The sequence below is a fragment of the Solea solea genome, chromosome 9 (genome assembly GCF_958295425.1).
Source record: "Solea solea chromosome 9, fSolSol10.1, whole genome shotgun sequence".
Taxonomy (NCBI): domain Eukaryota; kingdom Metazoa; phylum Chordata; class Actinopteri; order Pleuronectiformes; family Soleidae; genus Solea; species Solea solea.
Genome location: NC_081142.1, coordinates 15,093,896 through 15,115,458, shown reverse-complemented (window position 1 = coordinate 15,115,458; position 21,563 = coordinate 15,093,896). Strand labels below are relative to the sequence as shown.

General features: G+C 40.7%; 2 protein-coding genes across 3 annotated transcripts; one reads left to right on the top strand and one right to left on the bottom strand.

The window, feature by feature from the left end:
- Nucleotides 1-290: 290 nt before the first annotated feature.
- On the top strand, nt 291-6,312 carry ddx49 (DEAD (Asp-Glu-Ala-Asp) box polypeptide 49). The gene is made up of 13 exons (XM_058638037.1): nt 291-552; nt 963-1,086; nt 1,385-1,470; nt 1,624-1,745; nt 2,132-2,319; nt 3,183-3,323; nt 3,484-3,559; nt 4,128-4,204; nt 4,377-4,474; nt 4,578-4,652; nt 5,058-5,146; nt 5,341-5,412; nt 6,052-6,312. Exons 1-13 carry the CDS (start codon nt 438-440, stop codon nt 6,226-6,228), a joined length of 1,440 nt encoding a protein of 479 aa, XP_058494020.1. The 5' UTR covers nt 291-437; the 3' UTR covers nt 6,229-6,312.
- Nucleotides 6,310-21,217, bottom strand: upf1 (UPF1 RNA helicase and ATPase). 2 transcript variants are annotated; one of them, XM_058638036.1, is made up of 24 exons: nt 20,816-21,217; nt 20,327-20,469; nt 18,930-19,019; nt 18,007-18,174; nt 17,007-17,187; nt 16,611-16,772; nt 16,446-16,530; nt 15,992-16,090; nt 15,746-15,854; nt 15,114-15,273; nt 14,890-15,008; nt 14,607-14,771; nt 14,217-14,331; nt 13,819-13,962; nt 13,208-13,421; nt 12,948-13,065; nt 12,428-12,584; nt 12,163-12,305; nt 11,677-11,851; nt 11,292-11,373; nt 11,027-11,191; nt 10,535-10,749; nt 9,578-9,700; nt 6,310-9,242 (listed from the first exon to the last, which is right to left on the bottom strand). In XM_058638036.1, the coding sequence occupies exons 1-23, from the start codon at nt 20,984-20,986 to the stop codon at nt 9,581-9,583; spliced, it is 3,300 nt and encodes a 1,099-aa protein (XP_058494019.1). In that variant the 5' UTR covers nt 20,987-21,217; the 3' UTR covers nt 6,310-9,242; nt 9,578-9,580. The 2 variants fall into 2 exon arrangements, with proteins under 2 accessions (XP_058494019.1, XP_058494018.1); XM_058638035.1 differs by having other exon boundaries at nt 16,443-16,530; nt 20,816-21,216.
- Between the last annotated feature and the right edge of the window lie 346 nt (nt 21,218-21,563).

The window sequence follows — 21,563 nt, the reverse complement described above, 5'->3', positions numbered from 1 at the left end:
TCATGTCTTAATGTGTGTTGGAATGACTTTAGTCGATATTATAGTTTGTGATTGCTTTCTGATGTTATTTGTTGTTTTTAATGTTGTTGTCCAGCTTTATACATGATGGTGCTGCTAACTGAACCTGTCTTAACTTGTTTTTTTTTTAATTGTGGAAGACATTTTATTGAAGTTTCTGGTGAAAACTGGTAAAAACTGTTATCCCAACAACGCCATAGCAATATTTGACCAGCAGAGGGCAGTAGCACACACATCTCTGCAGTCTGTAGAAGAAGAAGACAAACGTCGCTTGAGTGACGCAGTAACACAGCGACCGTTTACCGAACACACGAGGATGATTTAGACAACAGTAAAAAGTCAAATATTTGCGCACTTGTTTTGTCATTTAAGTCACAAACAAGCGTCTTTAACCCTAAAGGAAACGAGGCTACACAGACATGGGTGACTTTTCATCGCTCGGACTCTCAGACTGGCTGGTTAAACAGTGTAAACAGCTGGGAATCAACAAACCGACTCCAGTGCAGGAAAACTGCATGCCTGCTATTTTAGAAGGTAAGAGACACATTTTACCAGACATTCACTGTTTTTAATATATCTAAAGAGTATTTTAACCTGCTTGTTCTAATAACATATTATTATATAGCAGTAAGTAAGTACATTTTATTTAAAGCACTTCCATATATCACTTAAAGTGCTTTCCAATAAAAGTACATACAATTACATAAAAACAGAGCATGCATCAAATTGAATTTAAAATAATAAGAGCACAAATGTGTCTTCAGTTTCCTTATAAATTGTCCACACTGTCAGCAGATCAAATAACACAGGGAAGAGCATTCCATAGTCGCCAGTAGAAGCAAAAGCTATATCCACAAATTATTATCAATAGCCTCTTCATTATCATCATTATTATTATTATTATTATTGTTATTATTTTATGTGTTTTTTTCACTCACTCACAGGTCGGGACTGTTTGGGGTGTGCCAAGACTGGAAGTGGGAAGACGGCAGCGTTTGTGTTGCCAGTGCTGCAGAAACTGTCAGAGGATCCGTATGGCATCTTCTGCCTGGTGCTCACTCCCACCAGGTCAGGGCTCTGTCGAGACACAGTAAAAATATTGGATGTCATGGGTTAATACAGCATTCATCCGTGATAAACAACAGGGTTCTTTGTTCTTTGAAACCTTGAAAATAATCAGGTGTTTTGCTCATGACACGCACAAGCCACAGAACTCTAAATGATATTCCAGAGATATAAAGAGTAGGCTTGGGTCAAATATATCTATTTGGTGATCTGTCGTCGTCGTCCTTCCTTGTGCAATACAATAATCGATACATGTAACATACATGATACATGATGGTGATGTAAATGTGATGTCACGCAGGGAGCTGGCCTATCAGATTGCTGAGCAGTTTCGAATCTTGGGGAAGCCTCTGGGTCTGCGGGACTGCATTGTTGTTGGTGGGATGGGTAAGTACACACATCACAGCCCAGTGTGGCTGGAAACTAAAGTAAACTATTAAGTTAATATAGTAGAAGAGTATAGCATAGTAGTCTGTTGTTATTAAGATGTTGGATTTAAACGTCTCCGTGTGCTCATGTTGTCTCTGCTCGTCCTGACAGACATGATCAGTCAGGCTCTGGAGCTTTCTAACCAGCCGCACGTCGTCGTAGCAACACCTGGCCGATTGGCCGATCACATCCGCAGCTCCAACACTTTCAGCATGAGCAAGATCCAGTTCCTGGTAGGTTTTAAGTCATAAAAAAGTCATATTGATGAGTTTACTACATAACAGTCACTCAGTACTTTGATAAACAGTGCAGTTTACCTCAACAATCGTCATCATAGAGTAGGTTTCATTGTTTAGCCATGTTTTCAAGTGTTACTATTCACTTAGAAGGCAGGATTTGTGCTAATGTGAAGGTGTAGAAAATATGGAGCTAAAACAAAGCTTCTGTTTATGTAGCAAAACCAAAAAAATGTATCTATCAATAACATTTGACTTCTGTAATGTGAAACATGGTTTTATAGTTGCTCTTACATTGACCAATAAAATTATTACGGTCAGAGATGGATGGTTCGACACTTTTCAGTCTTCAGACAACATTGGTTTGCTTGCCTGTTTGTCAGATTTTGGATGAAGCAGACCGGCTGTTGGAGCAGGGCTGCACTGACTTCACCAAAGACCTGGAGGTGATCCTGGGGGTTATACCGGCCAAGCGGCAGACGCTGCTGTTCAGCGCCACACTCACCGACACACTGCAGGACCTAAAGAACATCGCGATGAACAAACCGTTCTTCTGGGAGAGCAAGTCGGAGTGAGTAACCCTGCTGCTCTCAGGCTATTTTCATCAACATTTAGCAAATAGATGAACATATAGGTACACGTTTTAATTGGCAGTGTAATCAGATATTACTGCCGTCTTAAACTTACTGTGGTGAGACGTATACTACTACCTTTTATTAAGGCTAGATTTAATGTATTATTGTCTTATTTCTTTGAATAATGTGAATCTTTATGAAGCAGCAGAAGAAGACAGAATTTGTGCATATTTTAGTGTCAGTCAAGTGTGATTGAGCCAATATTCTGCTGGGTTTACTACTGTTTAAATTATTTGCTCGGTTTAAATATGTTCAGACAGTAGGTTCAAACAAGTGCAGATATTTCATAAAAGTTATGACGTGGAATAGAAAACTAAAAACCCCTGCAGTCTCATCCATTTCAGGATATTAAGAGTAAATCGACCATGAAACAATATGCAGGGAAGTATTAATTTAGCCCATTCAAATGTAGCAATGATGGTAAAGAAGGAAAATAACCGTCTTTCAACAAAAATGGAAAGCACAGCAAGATTTCTTGCTGTACTTAACCTGTACGTGTAGTTTAAAATGTGCATGCTTCATTAATTTCTTGTGTCTGCGTCTCCTGTCAAAGAACCTTACACAGCTGTGATTTATGTGAGATTTTGATGGTGATTTAATCGCCCTCTGGATAAACATGATATGGACACTTTTCATCTGGACGAACATGACGCAACAACTTTGCTGTACTGTTAAGCAAACCTTGCATTTTTTTTTGGTGATTACTGTTAGTGACAAAGCATGTCAGTATCCACTTCACAGAAAATCTGTGCTTCCTGTAGCTTGTGGCACACAATAATCAGTATACTGTTGTCAACAGGACACGAACAGTGGAGGAGCTGGACCAGAGGTACATCCTAACTCCAGAGAAGGTGAAGGACGCCTACCTGGTCCACCTGATCCAGACGATCACTGACGAGCACGACGACTGGTCCATGATCGTCTTCACCAACACCTGCAAGTAAGAAGAACTCAAGTTATTCAGACGCCATACATGAACTCCACAGGACTGTGAATTGTGTATTTGGCCAAGAAGATGAAAAAGAAAAGTATGATTTTTTTAAAGGTGAAATCTTTGGGTTTGTTGATGAAGTAATAAAGTATTTGTTTTATTTTTTCAGGAGTTGTCAAATCCTCACCATGATGCTGCGGGAATTTAACTTCCCAACAATCTCCTTGCACTCTATGATGAAACAGGTGAGACTGATGCAGCCATTTCTTTTCCCCCACAGCTGTGACCCTTGATCATACCACACTTTTATCACCAGCCATCACAGCTGTATGACAAGCTTTGTCCTGTATGTGGAAAGCATATTTACATAGACCGCTAATGTGATGGAGTAAAAACCAATAGATAAATAAAGCAAAACCAAATGAAAACCATTTAAAAAAAAAAACACTGACTGTGAATTAGAACGGTTTGAGTTTAGTTGTTATACAGTTTGGTAAAGTTTTGAGTATCACATTAAACATGTGTTGAAAAGAACATGTTAACAAAAGAAATATGTTTATTTTTCCCTCTGCTTCATATTCATACTTACAGTTTTAACATTATGGGTACCTTCAGATTTTAGAAGTGTGCATTATTTATCAGTGAATTTCCAGAGGGTACTCCGGTGACAATTGCCACGGTGCATTTTGTTTCTTTTCCAGTTGAATATGTTTTTTTGTTCTAGGGTTACTAGAAAGAGTTAATGTTAGAGATAAAAGCAATTTAAACCAAATAAAATGGTCTCCAGAATAAACCTAATTTTATCTCCTTCAGAAACAACGATTTGCAAGCCTCGCCAAGTTCAAGGCCAGTGTTTACAAAATCCTGATTGCGACAGATGTAGCTGCCAGGTAAGATGCTCTGCTGAGCTGAGGTGTTTATCACCTCTTTTAAAACCTTTTACTTTCATATACTTTTAAGTCTTAAAGTCTGAGTATGTCGCCTGAGTGTGTTCATACAGGCAGCTGCAGATGAACTGACTTCACTTTAGTTGGACCACCTTTTGTTTTGTTTGACCAACAGGGGTTTGGATATTCCAACAGTCCAGGTTGTCATTAACCACAACACCCCGGGTCTTCCCAAGATCTACATCCACAGAGTCGGACGGACGGCAAGAGCAGGTTCAGTCAACGTCTGCATTTATCCAACATTTGTTATTATTTATTTTGTTTTGTGTCTTAAATGAATACAGCTCGTGTGTGACCAGGTTGTCTTCCTCTGCAGGGAGAAATGGAGTGTCCATCACACTGGTGACACAGTACGACATCCACTTGGTCCACTCCATCGAAGAACAGATTCGTAAGTCACATTGATTGAAAAATCTTATGTTTCCATCATGTATTTTTGGTTTAATGAATTCTGATCCAACGTGAGCGTCCTTAGAGCCTAGTTCAGTTCAGTTCCTGCAGGATAAACATCTGATTAAACAGAAAGTTGTTGGTGGTTGAATTTGAGCATAATTTTTAAGAAAAAGTATGCAGTGTATTCAATGCTTTCAAAGCATTAAAATGGCTGATTAGAATTCAGTCTAATACATAAATTTATAGTCTGAAACACAAGGGCGGAATGTTTCAAAGGGCTTTTTGAGCTCTAAGAGTTGATTTTCAGGTCAGGGTGAAACAAGGTAGAGTTTGGGGTAGACATAGAGAAACATGTTCCCCGAGTATTAAAGCATGCTTTATTTCTACCATTTGCTCTCCACAGAGGCGAAGCTGAAGGAATATCCTGTGGAGGAGAAAGAAGTCCTGAAGATCCTCACCCAAGTCAACGTGACCAGGCGAGAGTGTGAAATAGTAAGTTCACCTCCTCATTTCTGTCTCACCTCTTGATCTTTTTATGAATGTTTCCACTGTTCAGGGTTTCTATTAATTATGCATTTGTTTAAACACTAAAACATTGCTCCTTATCTTCATGAGTTTAAAAAAGAAAAATTAAACCAGTCCGATGTTATGAATGTGATGGCAGTACCTTCTTGTCTATGTTGTAGAAACTGGAGTCAACAGACTTTGACGAGAAGAAGGAGATCAACAAGAGGAAACAGCTGATCCTGGAGGGGAAGGCAAGTTGGTTTCTGTTAACTAGAACGTTAAATAAATCACGTTTTTGTATAAAGGCAACAGAAATTCAAAGGTTCAGCTTTTTTTTTTACAGGCCCAACTGGTTGCCTGTGGTTTTAATATGCAACTGTAAATGTAGTATGTCTGGAACTCTGGCCTTGCACTGTAGGGAAGCTGGAGATTGTTACCTAGAGTCACAGCAGTGCACAAGGCCATAAATATGCAACATCCTTTAAAGAAAAATCATCTGCTTATCTGCTGCTCTCACAAACTGTCCCAGTTCAGGGTGTTGTTTTGAGTTGGTGCCTGGTGCTGTGAGATTTCATACCAAGTCTCTGCAGTGCTATTATAAAGCTGCTCTTCACATTCTGCCTTCATCTCAACTGTTCACCAACTAAAACGTCCTAAATACAATGATTTTCATTCACAAAATCTGGATCCACACCAAATTTGACCAAATGATCTCTGCAACATTCACTAATGTCTGACTATGGAATTGTAAAATACGACCGTATCCACCCTTGTTATTAGTCGTTCAACATTGCATGGTTATTATTTCAGTAGCTTGAGAACGTCGGCTGACATCTATGGCCGAAGTTAAGAAGTGAGTGTTTCTGACTTGTGTCAAACTGCTGTTCCAGGATCCGGACCTGGAGGCCAAGAGGAAGGCTGAGCTGGAGAAGATCAGGAGCCAGAAGAAGAAGTTCAAACTGAAAATCCAGGAGAGCATTGAGAAAGAGAAACATGGACAGCTGAAAAAGAAACTAAAGAAGAGAAAACAGATGAAAAAGAAAAAAGCAGCTGAGGCAACGGCATGAAAACAGCTCACCTTCATGTAAATACAGGTTTTTATTTCTGTGCAATATGTAATATTAACAAATAAACTTCATACCATAAAATGATTGCTTAACTTGACAGCCTTTATTAAGTTTAACAAGGAAATCACCATATTGTGATGAAACGTCACTGCAAATAAGATCGATATTTACATCTCTTGTCCATCAGTGACATCTCTGCCGTGTTCAGAGATTCAATGGTTTGGATGCAAATGTTTTCAAACTAATTACAACTGAAATGCTTCTTCGATGATTACGACATGTTGCAACTTATCGTGGCTCAGGTGGAAAAAAGAACAAAGCAATAAAATAATGGTAGCAGGTTTTTTTTTTTTTTTTTTTTTAAAGCTATACCATGTTACGAGGACTTTATGGAACAGGCTGATGTGTGAAAAGAATTCATTGCACAATGTCAACGCAAAACAGAGCTACTTCTACGTCCATTAAACACAGCGGTGTCTACTCACAACATGATTGTCACACGTGTCTGAAATGAGAAGCAGGTGAGAAACAATGGAGTACATTCTTACTGTGTTCAGAAAGCATCGTTCCAGGAGCAGTTACAAAACTACACGTCCTCGTACATTTGCAAGGAGGAGATACAAAACTAATGAAAGGAAACAGCTGTAGACTCATTCCCGTCGTCTGCAAGTTGCTACAAAATAATTGATTTTTTTTTTTTTTTTAGTAAAAGTACACAGAATAACTAAATACCCCAAAAACTGAAGTGGATAACAGGATACACAAAGCTGCAAATCAAAAAAATAAAAAGAGACAAAAGCAAAGTTTGAAGGGCTCTGGTTCATAGTTCTCTAAGGGGAAGTTTTAGGATCCACATAGGAGCTCTACAAGGAATATATAATGAGGGTAAAACAGCTTTGCAAAAAAAACAAAAGTCCACACAAGAAACTCAAGCAGCCGCCATTTGTTTTACTCCACAGAGAAGGAAGGTGGCTTTTTCCACACCAGTCCATCTTTAAAGCAACCCAGCTGCAGAACTCACTGACCTCAGAACCTCGCCTGATTTTATTAAAAAAATAAAATTAAATGCGTCATCTTCTGTGGCTTTTCTTAAGCCCTCTGGTGTCTGGAGGGTTTTTGTCTTTTTTTTTATGCTGGTAGTTTAACTTTTAACTACATTCAGTTACTTCTTCCAATAAGTTCAGGCAGGGCTGTGTATGAAGAGGTGCAAACGCTGCCTCCACAGAACTACATTCATGCTTGTGCTGCAGCTGTTTGTCTGAAGGTGAAGGTGGTTATAGGCACTGACTCAGGGTTTTTCCATTCACCTCATTTATCTCACGGTCACCATCATCAATGTTTCCGTTAGTGCTGATGGCAATTCAACTGTGTCACTAGGATTAAATTAATAAAAAAATCCATCTGAATCCAGATTTTTTTTTATTTTACAAGGTATATTTAACTCATTTTCTTAATATAATCTGAAGCTTTCAATCCATCGTCTAAGATTTTGGTCACTGGTCAGATGAGCAGTGTTCTGTGACGGTAAAAAAAAAGCCATCAGCAATGCTATATAGCTGGCTATATAGCTACATTCACAAACTCAAGATGCCAAAGTCAATCCACGCCTGGCAACAACACATCCCTCTGACTCTCACGCCCTCTCTTCCTCAGCCACCTTCCTTTTCTATTCACTACCTGTGGTGGTTTGATTGCTTCATCCACCTTCCTCACTCCCCTCCCTCTTTGTTTAGTTTTCTTTTACCTCATGCAGGGATGTGTTTAACAGGTGTGGACAGCCCACAATCCCCCTGAGGAATCACTCAATGCAAAGCATTCTCTTGCCAAATTGAAGCACGGACAGACAAAAAAAAAGAAGACATCTGGTCATGACGCACAGCTGGACATCAAACACGGCTTCTTTTTGAAAAGTTAAAATAAGAGGAAAAAAAAAAAAGCCTTCGCTGAAATATCAAATGACACTGAGCTGAATATTCAATGCTGGTCACATTTGATAGTTTCAATTACCTTTTTTTTTTTTTTTTTTTGCAATTTTGTGCTCTGTGATAAGAAAGGTACTTCAGAGAAGAAAAAAACGTCCCGTGGTGATTGTGATATCGGTGGGACTCGCACCTCATGCCTTGAAAAAACAGTCCGAAATTCCTTGTGCCACTGCACCACTGACGCGTGGCTGAAACCACCTCATTGAAGACCTTGTGAATGAGCCAGTGGTTCTCAAGGCTAATGAAAAGTTATCTCAATTCAAGGCCCTTCAATGTCAAGACTCAAGCACAGAAACCATGTTTATATTTCCTCTCCAAGAGGTTGTGGACCGGTGCTTCTTCCAGAGGCTGCTGTGAGGTTTTTGGGCCCTGAAAATGAACGTTTGTACCGCTCTCCTCCCGTGACAAACCTAATTTTAAAAAAGCCTGGGACATCATACAGGTTGGCCAACCAACCGACTTTGAGCATGGGGATTTAGCGTTGCCCGTTTAAAGGCCTTCTTTAACCATGTCAATCCAGGTTTGAAGAACTAGTTCCTCACATTCAGTTGAAAGGCTTGGGTCCCCCTTTAAGACGAGTGTAAGAACTTCAAGAGCTCTCCTGTCTTTCCTGGAGGCTGTGAGGTAAAGGGGGTTGGGTGGATTATTTTGTTAGGAGTTGAGCCTCATTTGGATTCCCATGAGAGACCGCTTAGGTCTCTCCTGTTTCCCTCTGCAGCTTGACGACACGCCGCCGTCTTTACGACTACCCTCCTTCACTTTGTGCGGGCACCGGTCCCCGCCTCTCGCTTGTTCACTCGGCCTCTCTTGCCATCTCTCTCCCTGCCCATCTGTTGGTGTCCTCCTTTTCTTCTATCCTCCTATTTCTCTCACTGGTCATTGGTTTGGTTTCGCTATCCCGTCGCGTTCACTCGGTGGTGCTTCGGTTGTAGCAGAGGAAAACAGGTATCCATTTTATGTTTTTATTATTTCCCAGATTAAAAAGCTGATGAACTAAGCTCAGCTCAAGCCTAGCTCCCGTCTTTAAGCATCCTGTAAGACACAAAGCAGGGTTCATCACTTTTTGTCCAAAGAACAGTTCAATAATTAAGTCAGAGCACACAGGAGGAAAGTTGACCCGTCAGGTCTTTATCCTCCTTGACGTAGGAATTTTAACATCGATTACAGGCGAGTAACAAAAGCCCCACAGCATATGTCATTAATATGATCTCTGTGGTTTATTTTGGACTTTTATTTTTTTTAACACATTTTTGTAGCAGCAGCAATTAAAAGAAAGCAACAAAACAGGACAACTTGACATTAAAATCTTACAGTTCTAATCTATCTATAACCCAAAACTGACACCCTAACACCCTAAATGTACTTACACATTAATACTGTGACAGTCCCGTCACGCCACCATGCTGGTATGCACGTTCACCCTGGTAAGTTGAGTCCTGGGACAAAGCCACGTCAATTTGAGACTTGAACTCATCGCCAAGGTAGCTGTCCTGGAAAACAACACATTACAGACGTGTTTAGACACAGGAGATTCCCTCCAACAACACTTTACACATTCAAAAAAAAGGGACACAGGCCAAGTAATAATTTGGTAAAAAACTTTAAGTGACCATCACTTGAGATGTTTCAGGGTTTTGTTTTCAGATAAAAATGATGTGTCCTCTACATTGTTACATTTCAGAAGTAATCTGCATCCACACTAATATCTAATAATCTCTCTACATGTATATCACATGTATATCACATGTAGAGCTGCAACTAATGATTATGTTCATAATTAATCAAGTAATCATTTGGTCCATAAAATGTCCGAAAACCTTAAATAAAACGTTGATCAGTGTTTGTCAAACCTGGAAATAATGAGGTTCTCAAATGTCTTGTTTTGTCCACAAATCAAAATGATTCAGTTTAAATGGTTTCTTTGTTACATGGAGCAAAGAAATTAAGAAAATATTCACATTTAAAAAGCTGAAACAATCAGAAATCTTGTTTTAATAATGAAAAAGGCTTCAAACCAAATCATTGATTATCAAAATAGTTGATCGAGTAATTGTTTCAGCTCTAATCACATGATCATTCAGGTACACTGAGCATGCGAATGCCAGTGTAAACAGGAAGTTGATTCTCCCTGTCTACAGCTTTTGCTTAGTATCAGAGAACGTTACTAACAAGAAACATCAATGTTTCATTACACCGACAACAAGCTGAAAGTGACCGTGAGCTTTTTATTCACAGCTGATTGGTGTGGATGACAGGGAGCATGAAAATAAGAGTAGTAGTGGACGTAACCTACCATAATTATCATAAAATAGTTTTTAAGTTACCTGAGAGAGCTCTGGCTGTGAGAGGCCGGGCTGGCTCATCTGAGACGGCTGGCTCATGGAGATGTATCCTTGTGTCAATGGTCCCTGGGAGAAGGACTGCGAGGCCCCATCCTGGCTGGCCTGGCTGTTGGGTCCGTTTCCCTGACCAGCACCGTGGTTTCCACGCATCTTCTGCCGTCCGCCACGTCCAGGTTTACCCTTCATAGCGCCTCGACCTTGATGGAAAAAGGAAAGAGACAATGTGAAGCTGGGTATCATTGCTGAGTGATAGAAAAAGTGATTTCAGTCTATTTTGAATGTGTTTCCCCTTGAACTCATAGCATATAACAGTCTAAATATACTTAATTTAGCTTCAATCAGCCATCAAAGGACTAAATACCCCTGGTTATTCTCCTGGACTATGAATGTAGTACTTTTTCCATCGTTAAGAGCCGGATTAAGGTTTGCAAACCTCTGCTTTCTATGGTGGTTGATTTCAGTGTGGTTCTTTACCTGCAGCGGGGCCGTTGGTCTGACCCAGGTAGCTGGGTGGAGGCATTGGTGGCATCACCAGGTTGAAGGGTATGGGGATATTCATCGCAGCCATGTGACCGGGGCCCGCCCCAATCATCCCGATCTGGTCATGAGTTTGAAAGTACATGTTGGATGGACGTCCAGCTGAAAGAAAATATACACATCTCGCGTAAATACAGGCTACTGGTAAAACAGTTATTTGGTTAAAGTCTTGAGTCGTACTATAAAAATACTAAATAAATACCAGTGTTGCTGCGGTCATAAGCAGAGCCAGGGATGAGGGCCTCGCGGGCATCATACATTGCAGTGCTCATGAAGCGTCCTCCCTGGAAACATCATACATCACAATTCAGTGGCAGAATACTGAATTGAAATAACAACTATAATTTTACTGACGAGGACGTATCATCGCGGTCAGTTGATCTATAAAATCTAACATTTTTCATCACAATTTCCCTTAGTCTAGTTTTGTCGGCCCTGTGGAAGATGTTCAACAACACACACACTTGAGGAGGAGAAATTATAGGATTATTTCATACATGTATGCACCAAACAAATACTTAAGCCTGATAAATATCATATCTAATAAATGAATGTCTCCACTTGACAAAACGTTTGTCCCTACTCACAGGGTTGATGGTGTTGACCAGCTTGCGTGGTTTACTGAACTGCATAAGACTCTCCCTCAGGTTGTTGAGGGGCCCCTCCACCAGGACCTTCTGCTCCTTGTAGTTGTTCAGCAGGTTGTTCCACAGCGGTTGCTTAGAGAGGGCCTTGGGGTTCCCCACGATGATCACACCATACCTTCATTCACATTACACAAACACACACACTGATTAGGGATGGTGGAGATGAGACTTTTTTCTGAAATGATTGTGCAGCATCTTTCAAATGGTCTTGATTAGACTTTGATTCTACTCTTTTTTTCATTTGTCCTATGATGAACACAAGTTAAAAGCTGCATTCTACACAGATAATTACCTATGCATCAGCTTTACCTAACTTTTCATGAGCTTCTACAAATAAATCTATCCATCACAAACTAACGAGCTGGCTGAGTGCAGTGTCAAGTCATCTGGTTCAAAGGTTCAAAACAGTTTTATTGAGGTTTTTACTTGGCTCTGGTCAGCGCCACGTTGAGACGGCGAGGGTCGTTCAGGAAGCCGATGCCCTGATGCTCATTGGCACGAACACAAGACAGGATGATGAAGTCCTTCTCTCTTCCCTGGAAGGCATCCACACTGGCAATTTCCACTTGCTACAGTGCAACATGACACAAAAAGGGGAAAGTGCAAGAGACAGTGAAATTACAGTTTACAGGATTTAAAGGTTCTTTTTTTTTTCTCTGAGATGCCTGTTTTTGGTTTTTATGTGTGGTACCTGATACAGTTTGGTGTGCAGGGAGCCACTGAACTGCATGTATTGGACCAGGTAAGAGCGCTGACCCTCATAAGGGGTGATGATGCCGATTTGGTCGGGTTTGGCTCCGGCCTTCAACAGCCTGGTTGTGATCTTCTCTACGTTTGCAGCCTCAGTCCTTTAAAACATCAACAAGGAATATTAATATTCAACTGAATGGGATTTGTTTTAAGCAAAAGATTTTAATTTTCTATACCAGCAAATAAACAACCACCTGCCTGTTTACGTGATTTTAATTCAGCTTTCATTGAACAGAACACAAAATTCCCTTTGAATGAACAGTGGAAGTTAATGTGACATTACTTTTGATTTCTTTGATTACTAAAATGTTGCCTGCCACACTGGTTAAGGACCGATGCACTGATTTACACTTACGCACGTAGGTAAGTAGCTAAGATTCAAATTTTTTTGTTTTCTGTTTTAAAAATCTACTTTACAGCTCAATCCTGGCTTATTCAACAATCCAATTCATTAAAATTACCTGTTGAGGTAGGAGGTTCCAGAGCTGGCAATTTCCTCCTGGCCCTGAGTCACATAGAAGAACATGGGCTTGTCCGGCTGTGGCCACTGGAAGTCAAAGCCTTTTTTAATGCGGTCAGCTGGGGAGAACAAAAAGTTATTACATTTTTAGCCTACATGAGGCTTTGTAGAATTTATTTCACATGGCGATGAAGCAGCTCGAGTGAAATTTCATTTGCTCCTTCATCAAACCAAATAATGAAGTGCTAAATCCTGACAAACCTGCGGTGACACCATTCTGCAGGGAGCCCTCATAGAAGATGTTGGAGGGGAAGGCACTGAGAGCTGGGTGCATACGGTACTGGACCTGGAGGCGAATTGGCCGGATCCCCAGAACCACCAGGCGTTCAAACAGGGACTGGGACAGACCTGCCTTGGCTGCCTTCTTACACATCACCACAGGACCCAGCTGGCAGTGGTCACCAACCAAAATGAGCTGAGAGGAGACACAAGTTGCAAATGTACAACAAGTTTCCAAACAATTGCCACAGTTTAACAAATGTATGTAGACAGTAGATGTTACTAACTTTTTTGTTCTTATATGACTACGTTTACTTTTATAACTTGCCATTACTCGGGTTGTTACTACACTGACATGAGCATTCCAGTTTCTATGGTTTCTTACTGTTGAATATGGAGTCATGTTAGGGCTTGGAAGGACTGATGCACTGATTTACATTTAGCTACACACGTAGGTAAGTAGCTAAGATTCAAAGTTTTCTACTTTACAGCTACAAATGAAGCAATTAAAGTGATATTTGAATATGACCAGCATGACCATTTGTTTAAACATTAAGGGGTTGACAACTTTAACATCAGAAATGGTATGTTACCTGCTTGGCTCCCAACACCACAGGCACCATACACTCTGGCTCGGTGGCCTGGGTGCTCTCATCGATCAGGATGGAGCGGAACTGCATCTTGGCAAGGCGGGGGTCTCCAGCCCCGACACAGGTGCAACAGATCACATCAGCATTCTGGACAACAAAGAGGAAAATAATTGACACTCCTCAATGATGCCAGATCATAGTGTCAGATAGTGTTGTTTATATTAGAATTACAAACACATGTCTGTACCGTTTAACAAAATACTTAACACAGAATATAAAATGTATTTTGACTCCTTGGCTGAAACCATTTGCCTGTCAGTGTACCTCACTGCCTTGTAAAATAAATAACCCTGCACATACAGCACAAGTCACAACTCTTGAGATACAAAGAAGCTCCTCACCATGAGCAGCTCCCTCTCAGCAGTGCGTTTCAAAGCCCTGTAGCGTTTCTCATCAGCAGATGACAGCTCACCAGTCTCATCCTTCAGCTGCTGCAGTTTCTGAAGCTCTGGCATACTATGACACAAAGACACATCAGTTAGGGTTAGGGTTAATATTTATATATTTTTTTATTTATTACCCTAGATGGATAATTTGAGCGATTTGCATTGATCCAGTTTGCCACGTTTTCAGTTAGAGTAGTGAAACCAGGTGAAATATAACATCAAATTGACAAGAATAATTATAATAAAGTATGCCAAGCACAGCTGCCCTCCTCCTTACAAAAATTGGGTTTTGTGCAAAGCAACAATTATGCAAAAACAACTTCGGGTCTAGTGTGTACAACTGACCTGTCCATGTTGCTGATCTGGTTGTGCAGTGCCAAAAATGACACTGGTGACTCGATGGCCTCCCTGCTCTTGGCACACAGCCTGACAACCTTCAGCCCAGTTTTGTCAATCTTCTCAGTCAACTGATCCACAGCAATGTTACTGGGAGCACACACCAGAACAGGGCTGCAGGACACAATCGGGACAAACCATTAAAAACTGGTCAAATATGGTTACCAGAATAAAGGAAAATAAAGTTAAATTACTGGGGGTTTTGTGTTCCACTGTAAAAACGCTGTCTTACCCATTTCCCTGTCGGGACAGGTGGTAAACAATGGTGGCAGACGTCACAGTCTTCCCAGTGCCGGGAGGACCCTGAATCAGACTGAGAGGCCTCTGCAGCACTGTCTTTACAGCATACACCTGAATACACAAGTAGAAATTATGAGCTGTTGCACAATACAGAGGAATCTTACCTACCATGGGAATCTTTCAAATCAGAGGGGAATCCGGTCAGTGAGGTCTGACCTGTGAGTGATTGAGGTCGGGCAGGCCCGGGGCAGTGAATCGCTTAGGCAGCTGGCACTTGATGGTGACATCCTCCACCTCGTGGCCCAGCAGTTTGTGGTAAATGTAGCCAGACACAGAGGTCTCATCCACTGCAAATGTCTTCAGGGCACTTTGCATCCTGCAAACACAAATGTCAGCCGTATCATCAGGAAACCTGTCTTCACCAAAGTGTACATTGCCATTAACATCTTTGGGTTTACAAATGTCAAAAGGGGTGAAAACGATCTTGTGGAAATCTTACACATTTAACTGACAGCAGTATACAGGAAAATTTAGGCAGAATAATTTTTTTGACAGAAACATAATATACTTTATTTTTTTTATTAGTGTATGAGTTGTTGTTTTGCATTACCCCATTTTGCATTATACATCAGGAGCTTGATCAGCTCTACTGAGGGCCCCCCATTGTGGACCACCATGTATTTACAGTAGCCCACAATGGACAAACTAAATATCTTTTGAGTTTTGATGCTAATTCGGAGGCTACGTACATCCAACACACTGGGTAATAGGGATATTCAGCTGCACCATGCAATTAAAAATGTACATTTAAGTAAAATGTTAAATGTGTATAAGAGTATAAGATTTACCTGTCAAAGGAAGTGGACTTCCACACAAAGTCCACCTGGAAGTTATGCGGGATTTCTACAGGTGCTCCGACACTGCTTCTCAGCTCAATTGCAATTTCATCCCCATAGTCTTAAAAACACAGGCTGTTAAAGAAGTCAAACATCATCTGTAAATCATATATCACAGCAGACCAACGTTGTCTGTTATCTTTTTCTGTTAGAGCGTTGACTTGAGGACTCTGTAAGACAGATGATCGTAAAGGATACTGTCAGGGACTTTGATGACATGGCCAATGCCTTTCCACAGTGGAGCCAGATCTCCCTTGTACCGGAGGCAGATTTCATCACCCTGCATCAGCCGCATATCTGAGATGACAAAAGTATAGTCAGGTGGAAAGCCTTAACTGTTCCTAAACTAAGGTGAATTAAAAACCAAATTATTCTATATTTTACACTTGCAAAATGCAAAAAAATTAAAAAATTTATTTAAAAAAAGCTAACAAAAATAAATATGTTAAAAAAAAAAAAAAAAAAAAAGCACACAACCCCACCCCCCCCCAAAAAAACAGAGGCAAGAATACAACCAAACACACATGCCGCCAAAAGATGCAGGGTTGGGGGAGGTTGCGTGCAATTCTGAGAACTGAAGAGGGACGGGGAAGGAGTTCTCTATCTGCACCACAGAACCACAGGGAGGAAGTCAAACTAAGAGAATTACCACCTGAATCCGTCTTGGGCAGTGTGAAATAGGCAATCCGCTTTTTATTCAACCCAAGGTCCCACCTGACTGTTATATTGTCTTGGGTCTGTAAATGAAAAACGACAGCTTAACATAGTGCAATCTATGTATTTTACAGTTTCCAGCTTAAAAATGGTGCTCATTTACCTGGGATTCCTTAAGCTTCTTGTCGTAGTCGGCCTCCAGTTTGACCAAAGGGCCAAAGATATTTTGGTACTGGTAGGCATCCTCGTAGCGCAGCAACACATGCTGAGGTTCCTCATCGACGCCCGGTTTCTCCAGGTCTTCCAAGGTGGCAGTGGGATTGTCCTGTAAGGACAGTCAAGGCAACTATTAGCCCTATTTATAATCATATTGGACACTCTTAACTCTCAATCGGTCACAAGTGGATACCTCTTAAAAACAGAATTTAACAAGTTGATACAAATCCTGCTAAGCAGCTCTGACTGATGGCCCTTTACCCTGTGCTAGTTATGTCTAGTTTGCAATCTTCTGGTCACAACACTGCTCGGAAAACAGCCTTCAAGCATGTCAGGTGCATACCTTCCAGAGCTCCTCCAGCTTGTTGATCTGTTGAGCGGTGATCTGACGGGCTCGTAGCTGCTCTTGTTCTGACGGGATCTTAACCAGCCAGGACAAAAAGCAGCGATCTTGGATCAGTGGTTGCCACTGAGAGCTGTCCCAGTTTATGTCTTTTAAGCTACTCTGGCTGGCACATGGCTGCCTGCAAGAAAACACAAGGTTCAGAGAGACAAAATGTTAATATTACAAACCGGATTTTACAGGTTTCCCTGCCTGAAACAGAATTATCACAATCTGTCTACATACAACACTCTTGTATACATTTGAAGAGCAAGAACTATAAATTTTTTTTTGACATAATAGCAACAACATACAAAAATATTACAGCAACACAGTTTAAGACAAGTTTATTTCTCAATTGAACTCACACATTTCTCATAGGTCAGGCTGCATAGATATCTTGTAATGTATAACAAGGTGTATAATCAGATTTTAAGTGAGAAAATGTACAGCACAACTGTTATGGAGAAGAGTTATGCTTCAACAAAAATTATTATATTTGTAATTTATATTTGCTTGCTTTCACTGAAGACGAAAATTCGGAGGAAAACTGCTTTTACTACCAAGATGCACAACAACTCATCCAAAGTACTTGAACTTAAAAGTCAACCTTGGTGATAGTTTTTGAATTTCATAACAAACATTCTGAGCTCCATATCACACCAGGCACCAAGCAGTGCAAGTGTCATTGCTAGTTTACAACAGACTCTGTTGTCATTTTCCCACCCAGTGCACGCGACGTGTAGGTAACGAACGCATTGCTCATGCCCTGAAACCATGCGCTATACATCGTTTAAATAGGGCCCTCTGTCATAAAGCAAGACTTTCTCAGATTTGCTCTTATTTCATACTTTTCATGCAGGTTTTATGTTGTCTTACACTGTTCTTAAGGACATTTGTTGACCAAACAAAGTGGATTTGTGAGCAATGGTAACCGGGTTGCTGGCCCTCCAGCACTTACCTGCAGAGTAACACCACCACAGAATCAGCCTTGGCCGGGATGAAACCAAGCAGGAAGACATTTCGACAGCCACAGTTGTAACACTCAAGCACAGTCTCGCCCAGCGGGCCGTCTTTATGCAGTGTCACCTCTTTGCATTTGGCTCTCACCAAGTGGTTCACAATGTGGCTGTGAGTACGAGAATGAGAGTTAGTGAAAAAAGTGAAAATTCAACACAGTCCAGTCTCCACTGTGACACTTTTTTGCCGTTGCACAGCATCATCTAGTTTACACTGTGTGTTGACTTAAAGGGCGTGTAAAGCAACTACAGAGATTCTTCTTTTCACACGTGAAAATTGAAAATAGTAGCTCCGAACCTGTGAAAAGCGTGTGTGTGTGTTTGGCTCCAGTGGACATGTACCCAACATTTCAGAAGATAGAATATTACTGAAGTTTATGATTTGAAACCTACACAACTTTTTTCAATCAATTAAATTGCCATGATGGTAAAGAACACATTTCCTGTGGGGTGACAAAGTCAGATTTATTTATTTTCTTCACTTTACACGCAGTTAAAATTGTACGCACCATTGACTATTTCACAGCTTTAAACAAATGGGTTAGTGTACTTCAACAGCTGACAGGAAATCTACTTTTCTGTTAAACTGAAAAGGCCTGTGGTTAAAATACAGTGAAAGGCCTTGTTTACTCTTGACCAGACAGATCACTCTTCCTGCCCGTACAACATAACCCACAGCTGGCTGATTGTGACGTGACTGAAAAATGTAATACTGTAATGTGAAGCTTAAAAAAATATGAAAAAGATAAATAAAAATTTCAGAATCAGTGTTTGTTGTTTATTCATTCCTGATTCTGCTCATTGGCTTCATATTGTTTGACATGTGTAGATGAGATGATCAGATGAAAGGGGTTTGGTTACACACCTGCCAGATGTATTGCCACGTCCATTACAGAACCACTTCTTGCTGGTATTGCAGTACACCACACATGCTGGATCATGGATACCACAGTAGCTGAAAAAGGGCACATTCAAAACTGTTAAAGTTACTGCAGTATTTAATCCAAACTCTGTCAAGGAAAGCCTTGTCAAACTGTCTAACACCAGTCTGAGTTAGTATCAGAGAAGACGGTGAGTATAACTGTATTAAATGTAATCAATGGGATTTTAGGACGTTCAACAAGGCAGGACTTTTACACATGGCTGGTTTTATTTCTGCCATGTCTTTTCTAAACAATATTACAACTTGTTGAGACTTAGTGGCGTATGATGTCATCTTAGGAACAGGATCATGCATGAAAAATGTGACTTTATTACAGACACTTATTTTGTAGACACTCCTAGATCTGTTTAGGAACTCTTAATCTAACCACAGCAGCCATCACAAGGCTTATAGACGATCACATTTTTTTTAATACACTAAAAACATATTCACTTATTTTAAGACTACCTCAGAACTTTAACAAGAACACATTTATTTCATATGTATATTACTATATACTAATTGACACATTTTAACCCTTTACATTCAAGCACAAATGCCAGCTTCTCAAATGTGAGAATTTGAGTCCTCAAGGTTGATTTCATTTCTTCATATCTTCTAAAACAGTATTCATACCCTTTAATTACGTTAAGTAATATAAAAGTTTGTTGAATAATGATTTACAGTACATGTGTGTATTTTAAACAGGTTCATGGTTTGTTACCAGTAAAGTTTATATATTATATATGACATTGCCTTTGACAAAACATTGAGATTAGATTAAAAAGATTGAATACAAGTTTTCTGGTTTCTTTGCTCTATATAACAAAGAAATCATTAAAACTGAATCGTGTTGGTTTGTGGACAAAACAAAACATTTGAGAACATCATCATTTCTAATTTGAAAAACATTTTATGGACCACACGATTACTTGAGAAAATAATCTACAGATTAATAAATTGTGAAAATAATCGTTACTTGCAGTATTTCCTCAGTAATCTACACTCAGTTGACATTTTATTTGCAACGTATGAGTGGATCAAATCGATATTTCATATAAAGTAATTCCTCCCTGGTGGTTGTAATAATCGAATCAATGTTGAAACTGTTTCCCAACTCGACAGTCTTGGTTGTAGTTTGTGGTGGTGTTGAATAGTGTATCAGCATAAGGATGAGACTCACAACATCTCAACCTAATTATATCAGTGATGACAATCGTACAGTCTACTCGAACCACATCACAACAAAGTGAACATGGTAAGATTCATGAAAGGGGAACTTACTGCACAACTTTTATATTAATAATATGACCCACACCGACATGGTGTGGCTCTCGTACCTGCATGCGTGAACAGGCAGGTCTTTGGTGTAGTATGTGTCTTCTTCATCCTCCTCAAAGTTAAGCTCGGCCAACAGCTGGCTGGCTTTAGCAACAGAGTCCTCTATTCCACCGTTGAGGAGTCCGTCATCAGGACCGTTTACCTAAAGCACAACACAGGCATTAGCAAACAAACTGGGGCTAGCGGTTAGCAGCTAGCCGCTGGGGCGCGGAGAACCAGGTACTAAACTGTGAGTTGACTGGGTGTCAGTGCTCCTGGGGCGTATTTAAGGACATCCGGGTTTGTGTCCGCGACTTGAAAACAACAATCTTAAATGCATGGCATCACTTGAGGTGTTTAATTGACGGGTTTTCTGGGCAGCAGCGAGCTAGCTGCTAACCGCTAGATGCTAACATGCAATAATAGCGGGATGGCAGATAAGCTAACTGCAGCTAACACCAGTAAATCGCCCTGTAACGTGACTTCCCGTAAAAATAAATGCCTCTGACCTGGCTGTCCACCTGGCTTTGGGTGTGGCCTTGAGTTTGCGTTTGACTTGGCAGGGTGAAATCAGTGAAATCGTACTCGGAGCCCTGGGTATCTGCTCCGAGCAAGTCCGCTTCCTCGGTGTCCAAGAAGGTGAGAGTCTGGGAGCTCGGCCCGTACGCCTCCACACTCATCTCGGCTCTATACTTTCGCTTTACTGAACGATTTCCGGTATTCGCTTATAAGTGAACTAGTTCAGTATTCTGTAACCGAAAATCGGTCAACGGGCCTAGGCTCAGGGTCTGGATTTGGACCCACAAACGGAACAGACCAACAGCTCGAAAGATCCGTCAGGTCCAACAGAGGCGGCGTCGGTCAGACTCCTGCGCCGCCACTCAACGTGTGACGTGCGCACACTGTAGGCTGAAGACCAAAGACAGGTTAGTAAACGGAAGACCTCTCACTCTGATAGTTTTTCAAACCACATTCAGGAACCACTGGGGAAATAGCGACAGGCCAACCAGTGGAAGGTAAAGAAGAAACACCAGTAAACGAATAAAGTTGATGCACTGCACCCTATAAATGTATGTATTCTAAAGCAGAATTCCGATGTTTCCACGTTTTTCTGCATTATCTCTCCAGCACAAAGGCTGTCAGGGTAAGTAGAACATACTTCAAAGGCTTTTTTTTTGCTTTCTTATTTCTTCTCTTTCAGCTCCCACGTATTATCTAGGTTTTCCTTGTCTTTTCAATACATTTTGGCAGCAAAGT

Coding starts and splice junctions, on each gene's coding strand:
- ddx49 (XM_058638037.1), top strand. CDS start 438: ATGGGTGACTTTTCATCGCTCGGACTCTCAGACTGGCTGGTTAAACAG. Junction 553..962: donor CATGCCTGCTATTTTAGAAG/GTAAGAGACACA, acceptor ACTCACTCACAG/GTCGGGACTGTTTGGGGTGT. Junction 1,087..1,384: donor CTGGTGCTCACTCCCACCAG/GTCAGGGCTCTG, acceptor GATGTCACGCAG/GGAGCTGGCCTATCAGATTG.
- upf1 (XM_058638035.1), bottom strand. CDS start 20,986: ATGAGTGTGGAGGCGTACGGGCCGAGCTCCCAGACTCTCACCTTCTTG. Junction 19,020..20,326: donor CTGCCTGTTCACGCATGCAG/GTACGAGAGCCA, acceptor GCCCTTTTTCAG/CTACTGTGGTATCCATGATC. Junction 14,332..14,606: donor CAGATCAGCAACATGGACAG/GTCAGTTGTACA, acceptor TTTGTGTCATAG/TATGCCAGAGCTTCAGAAAC.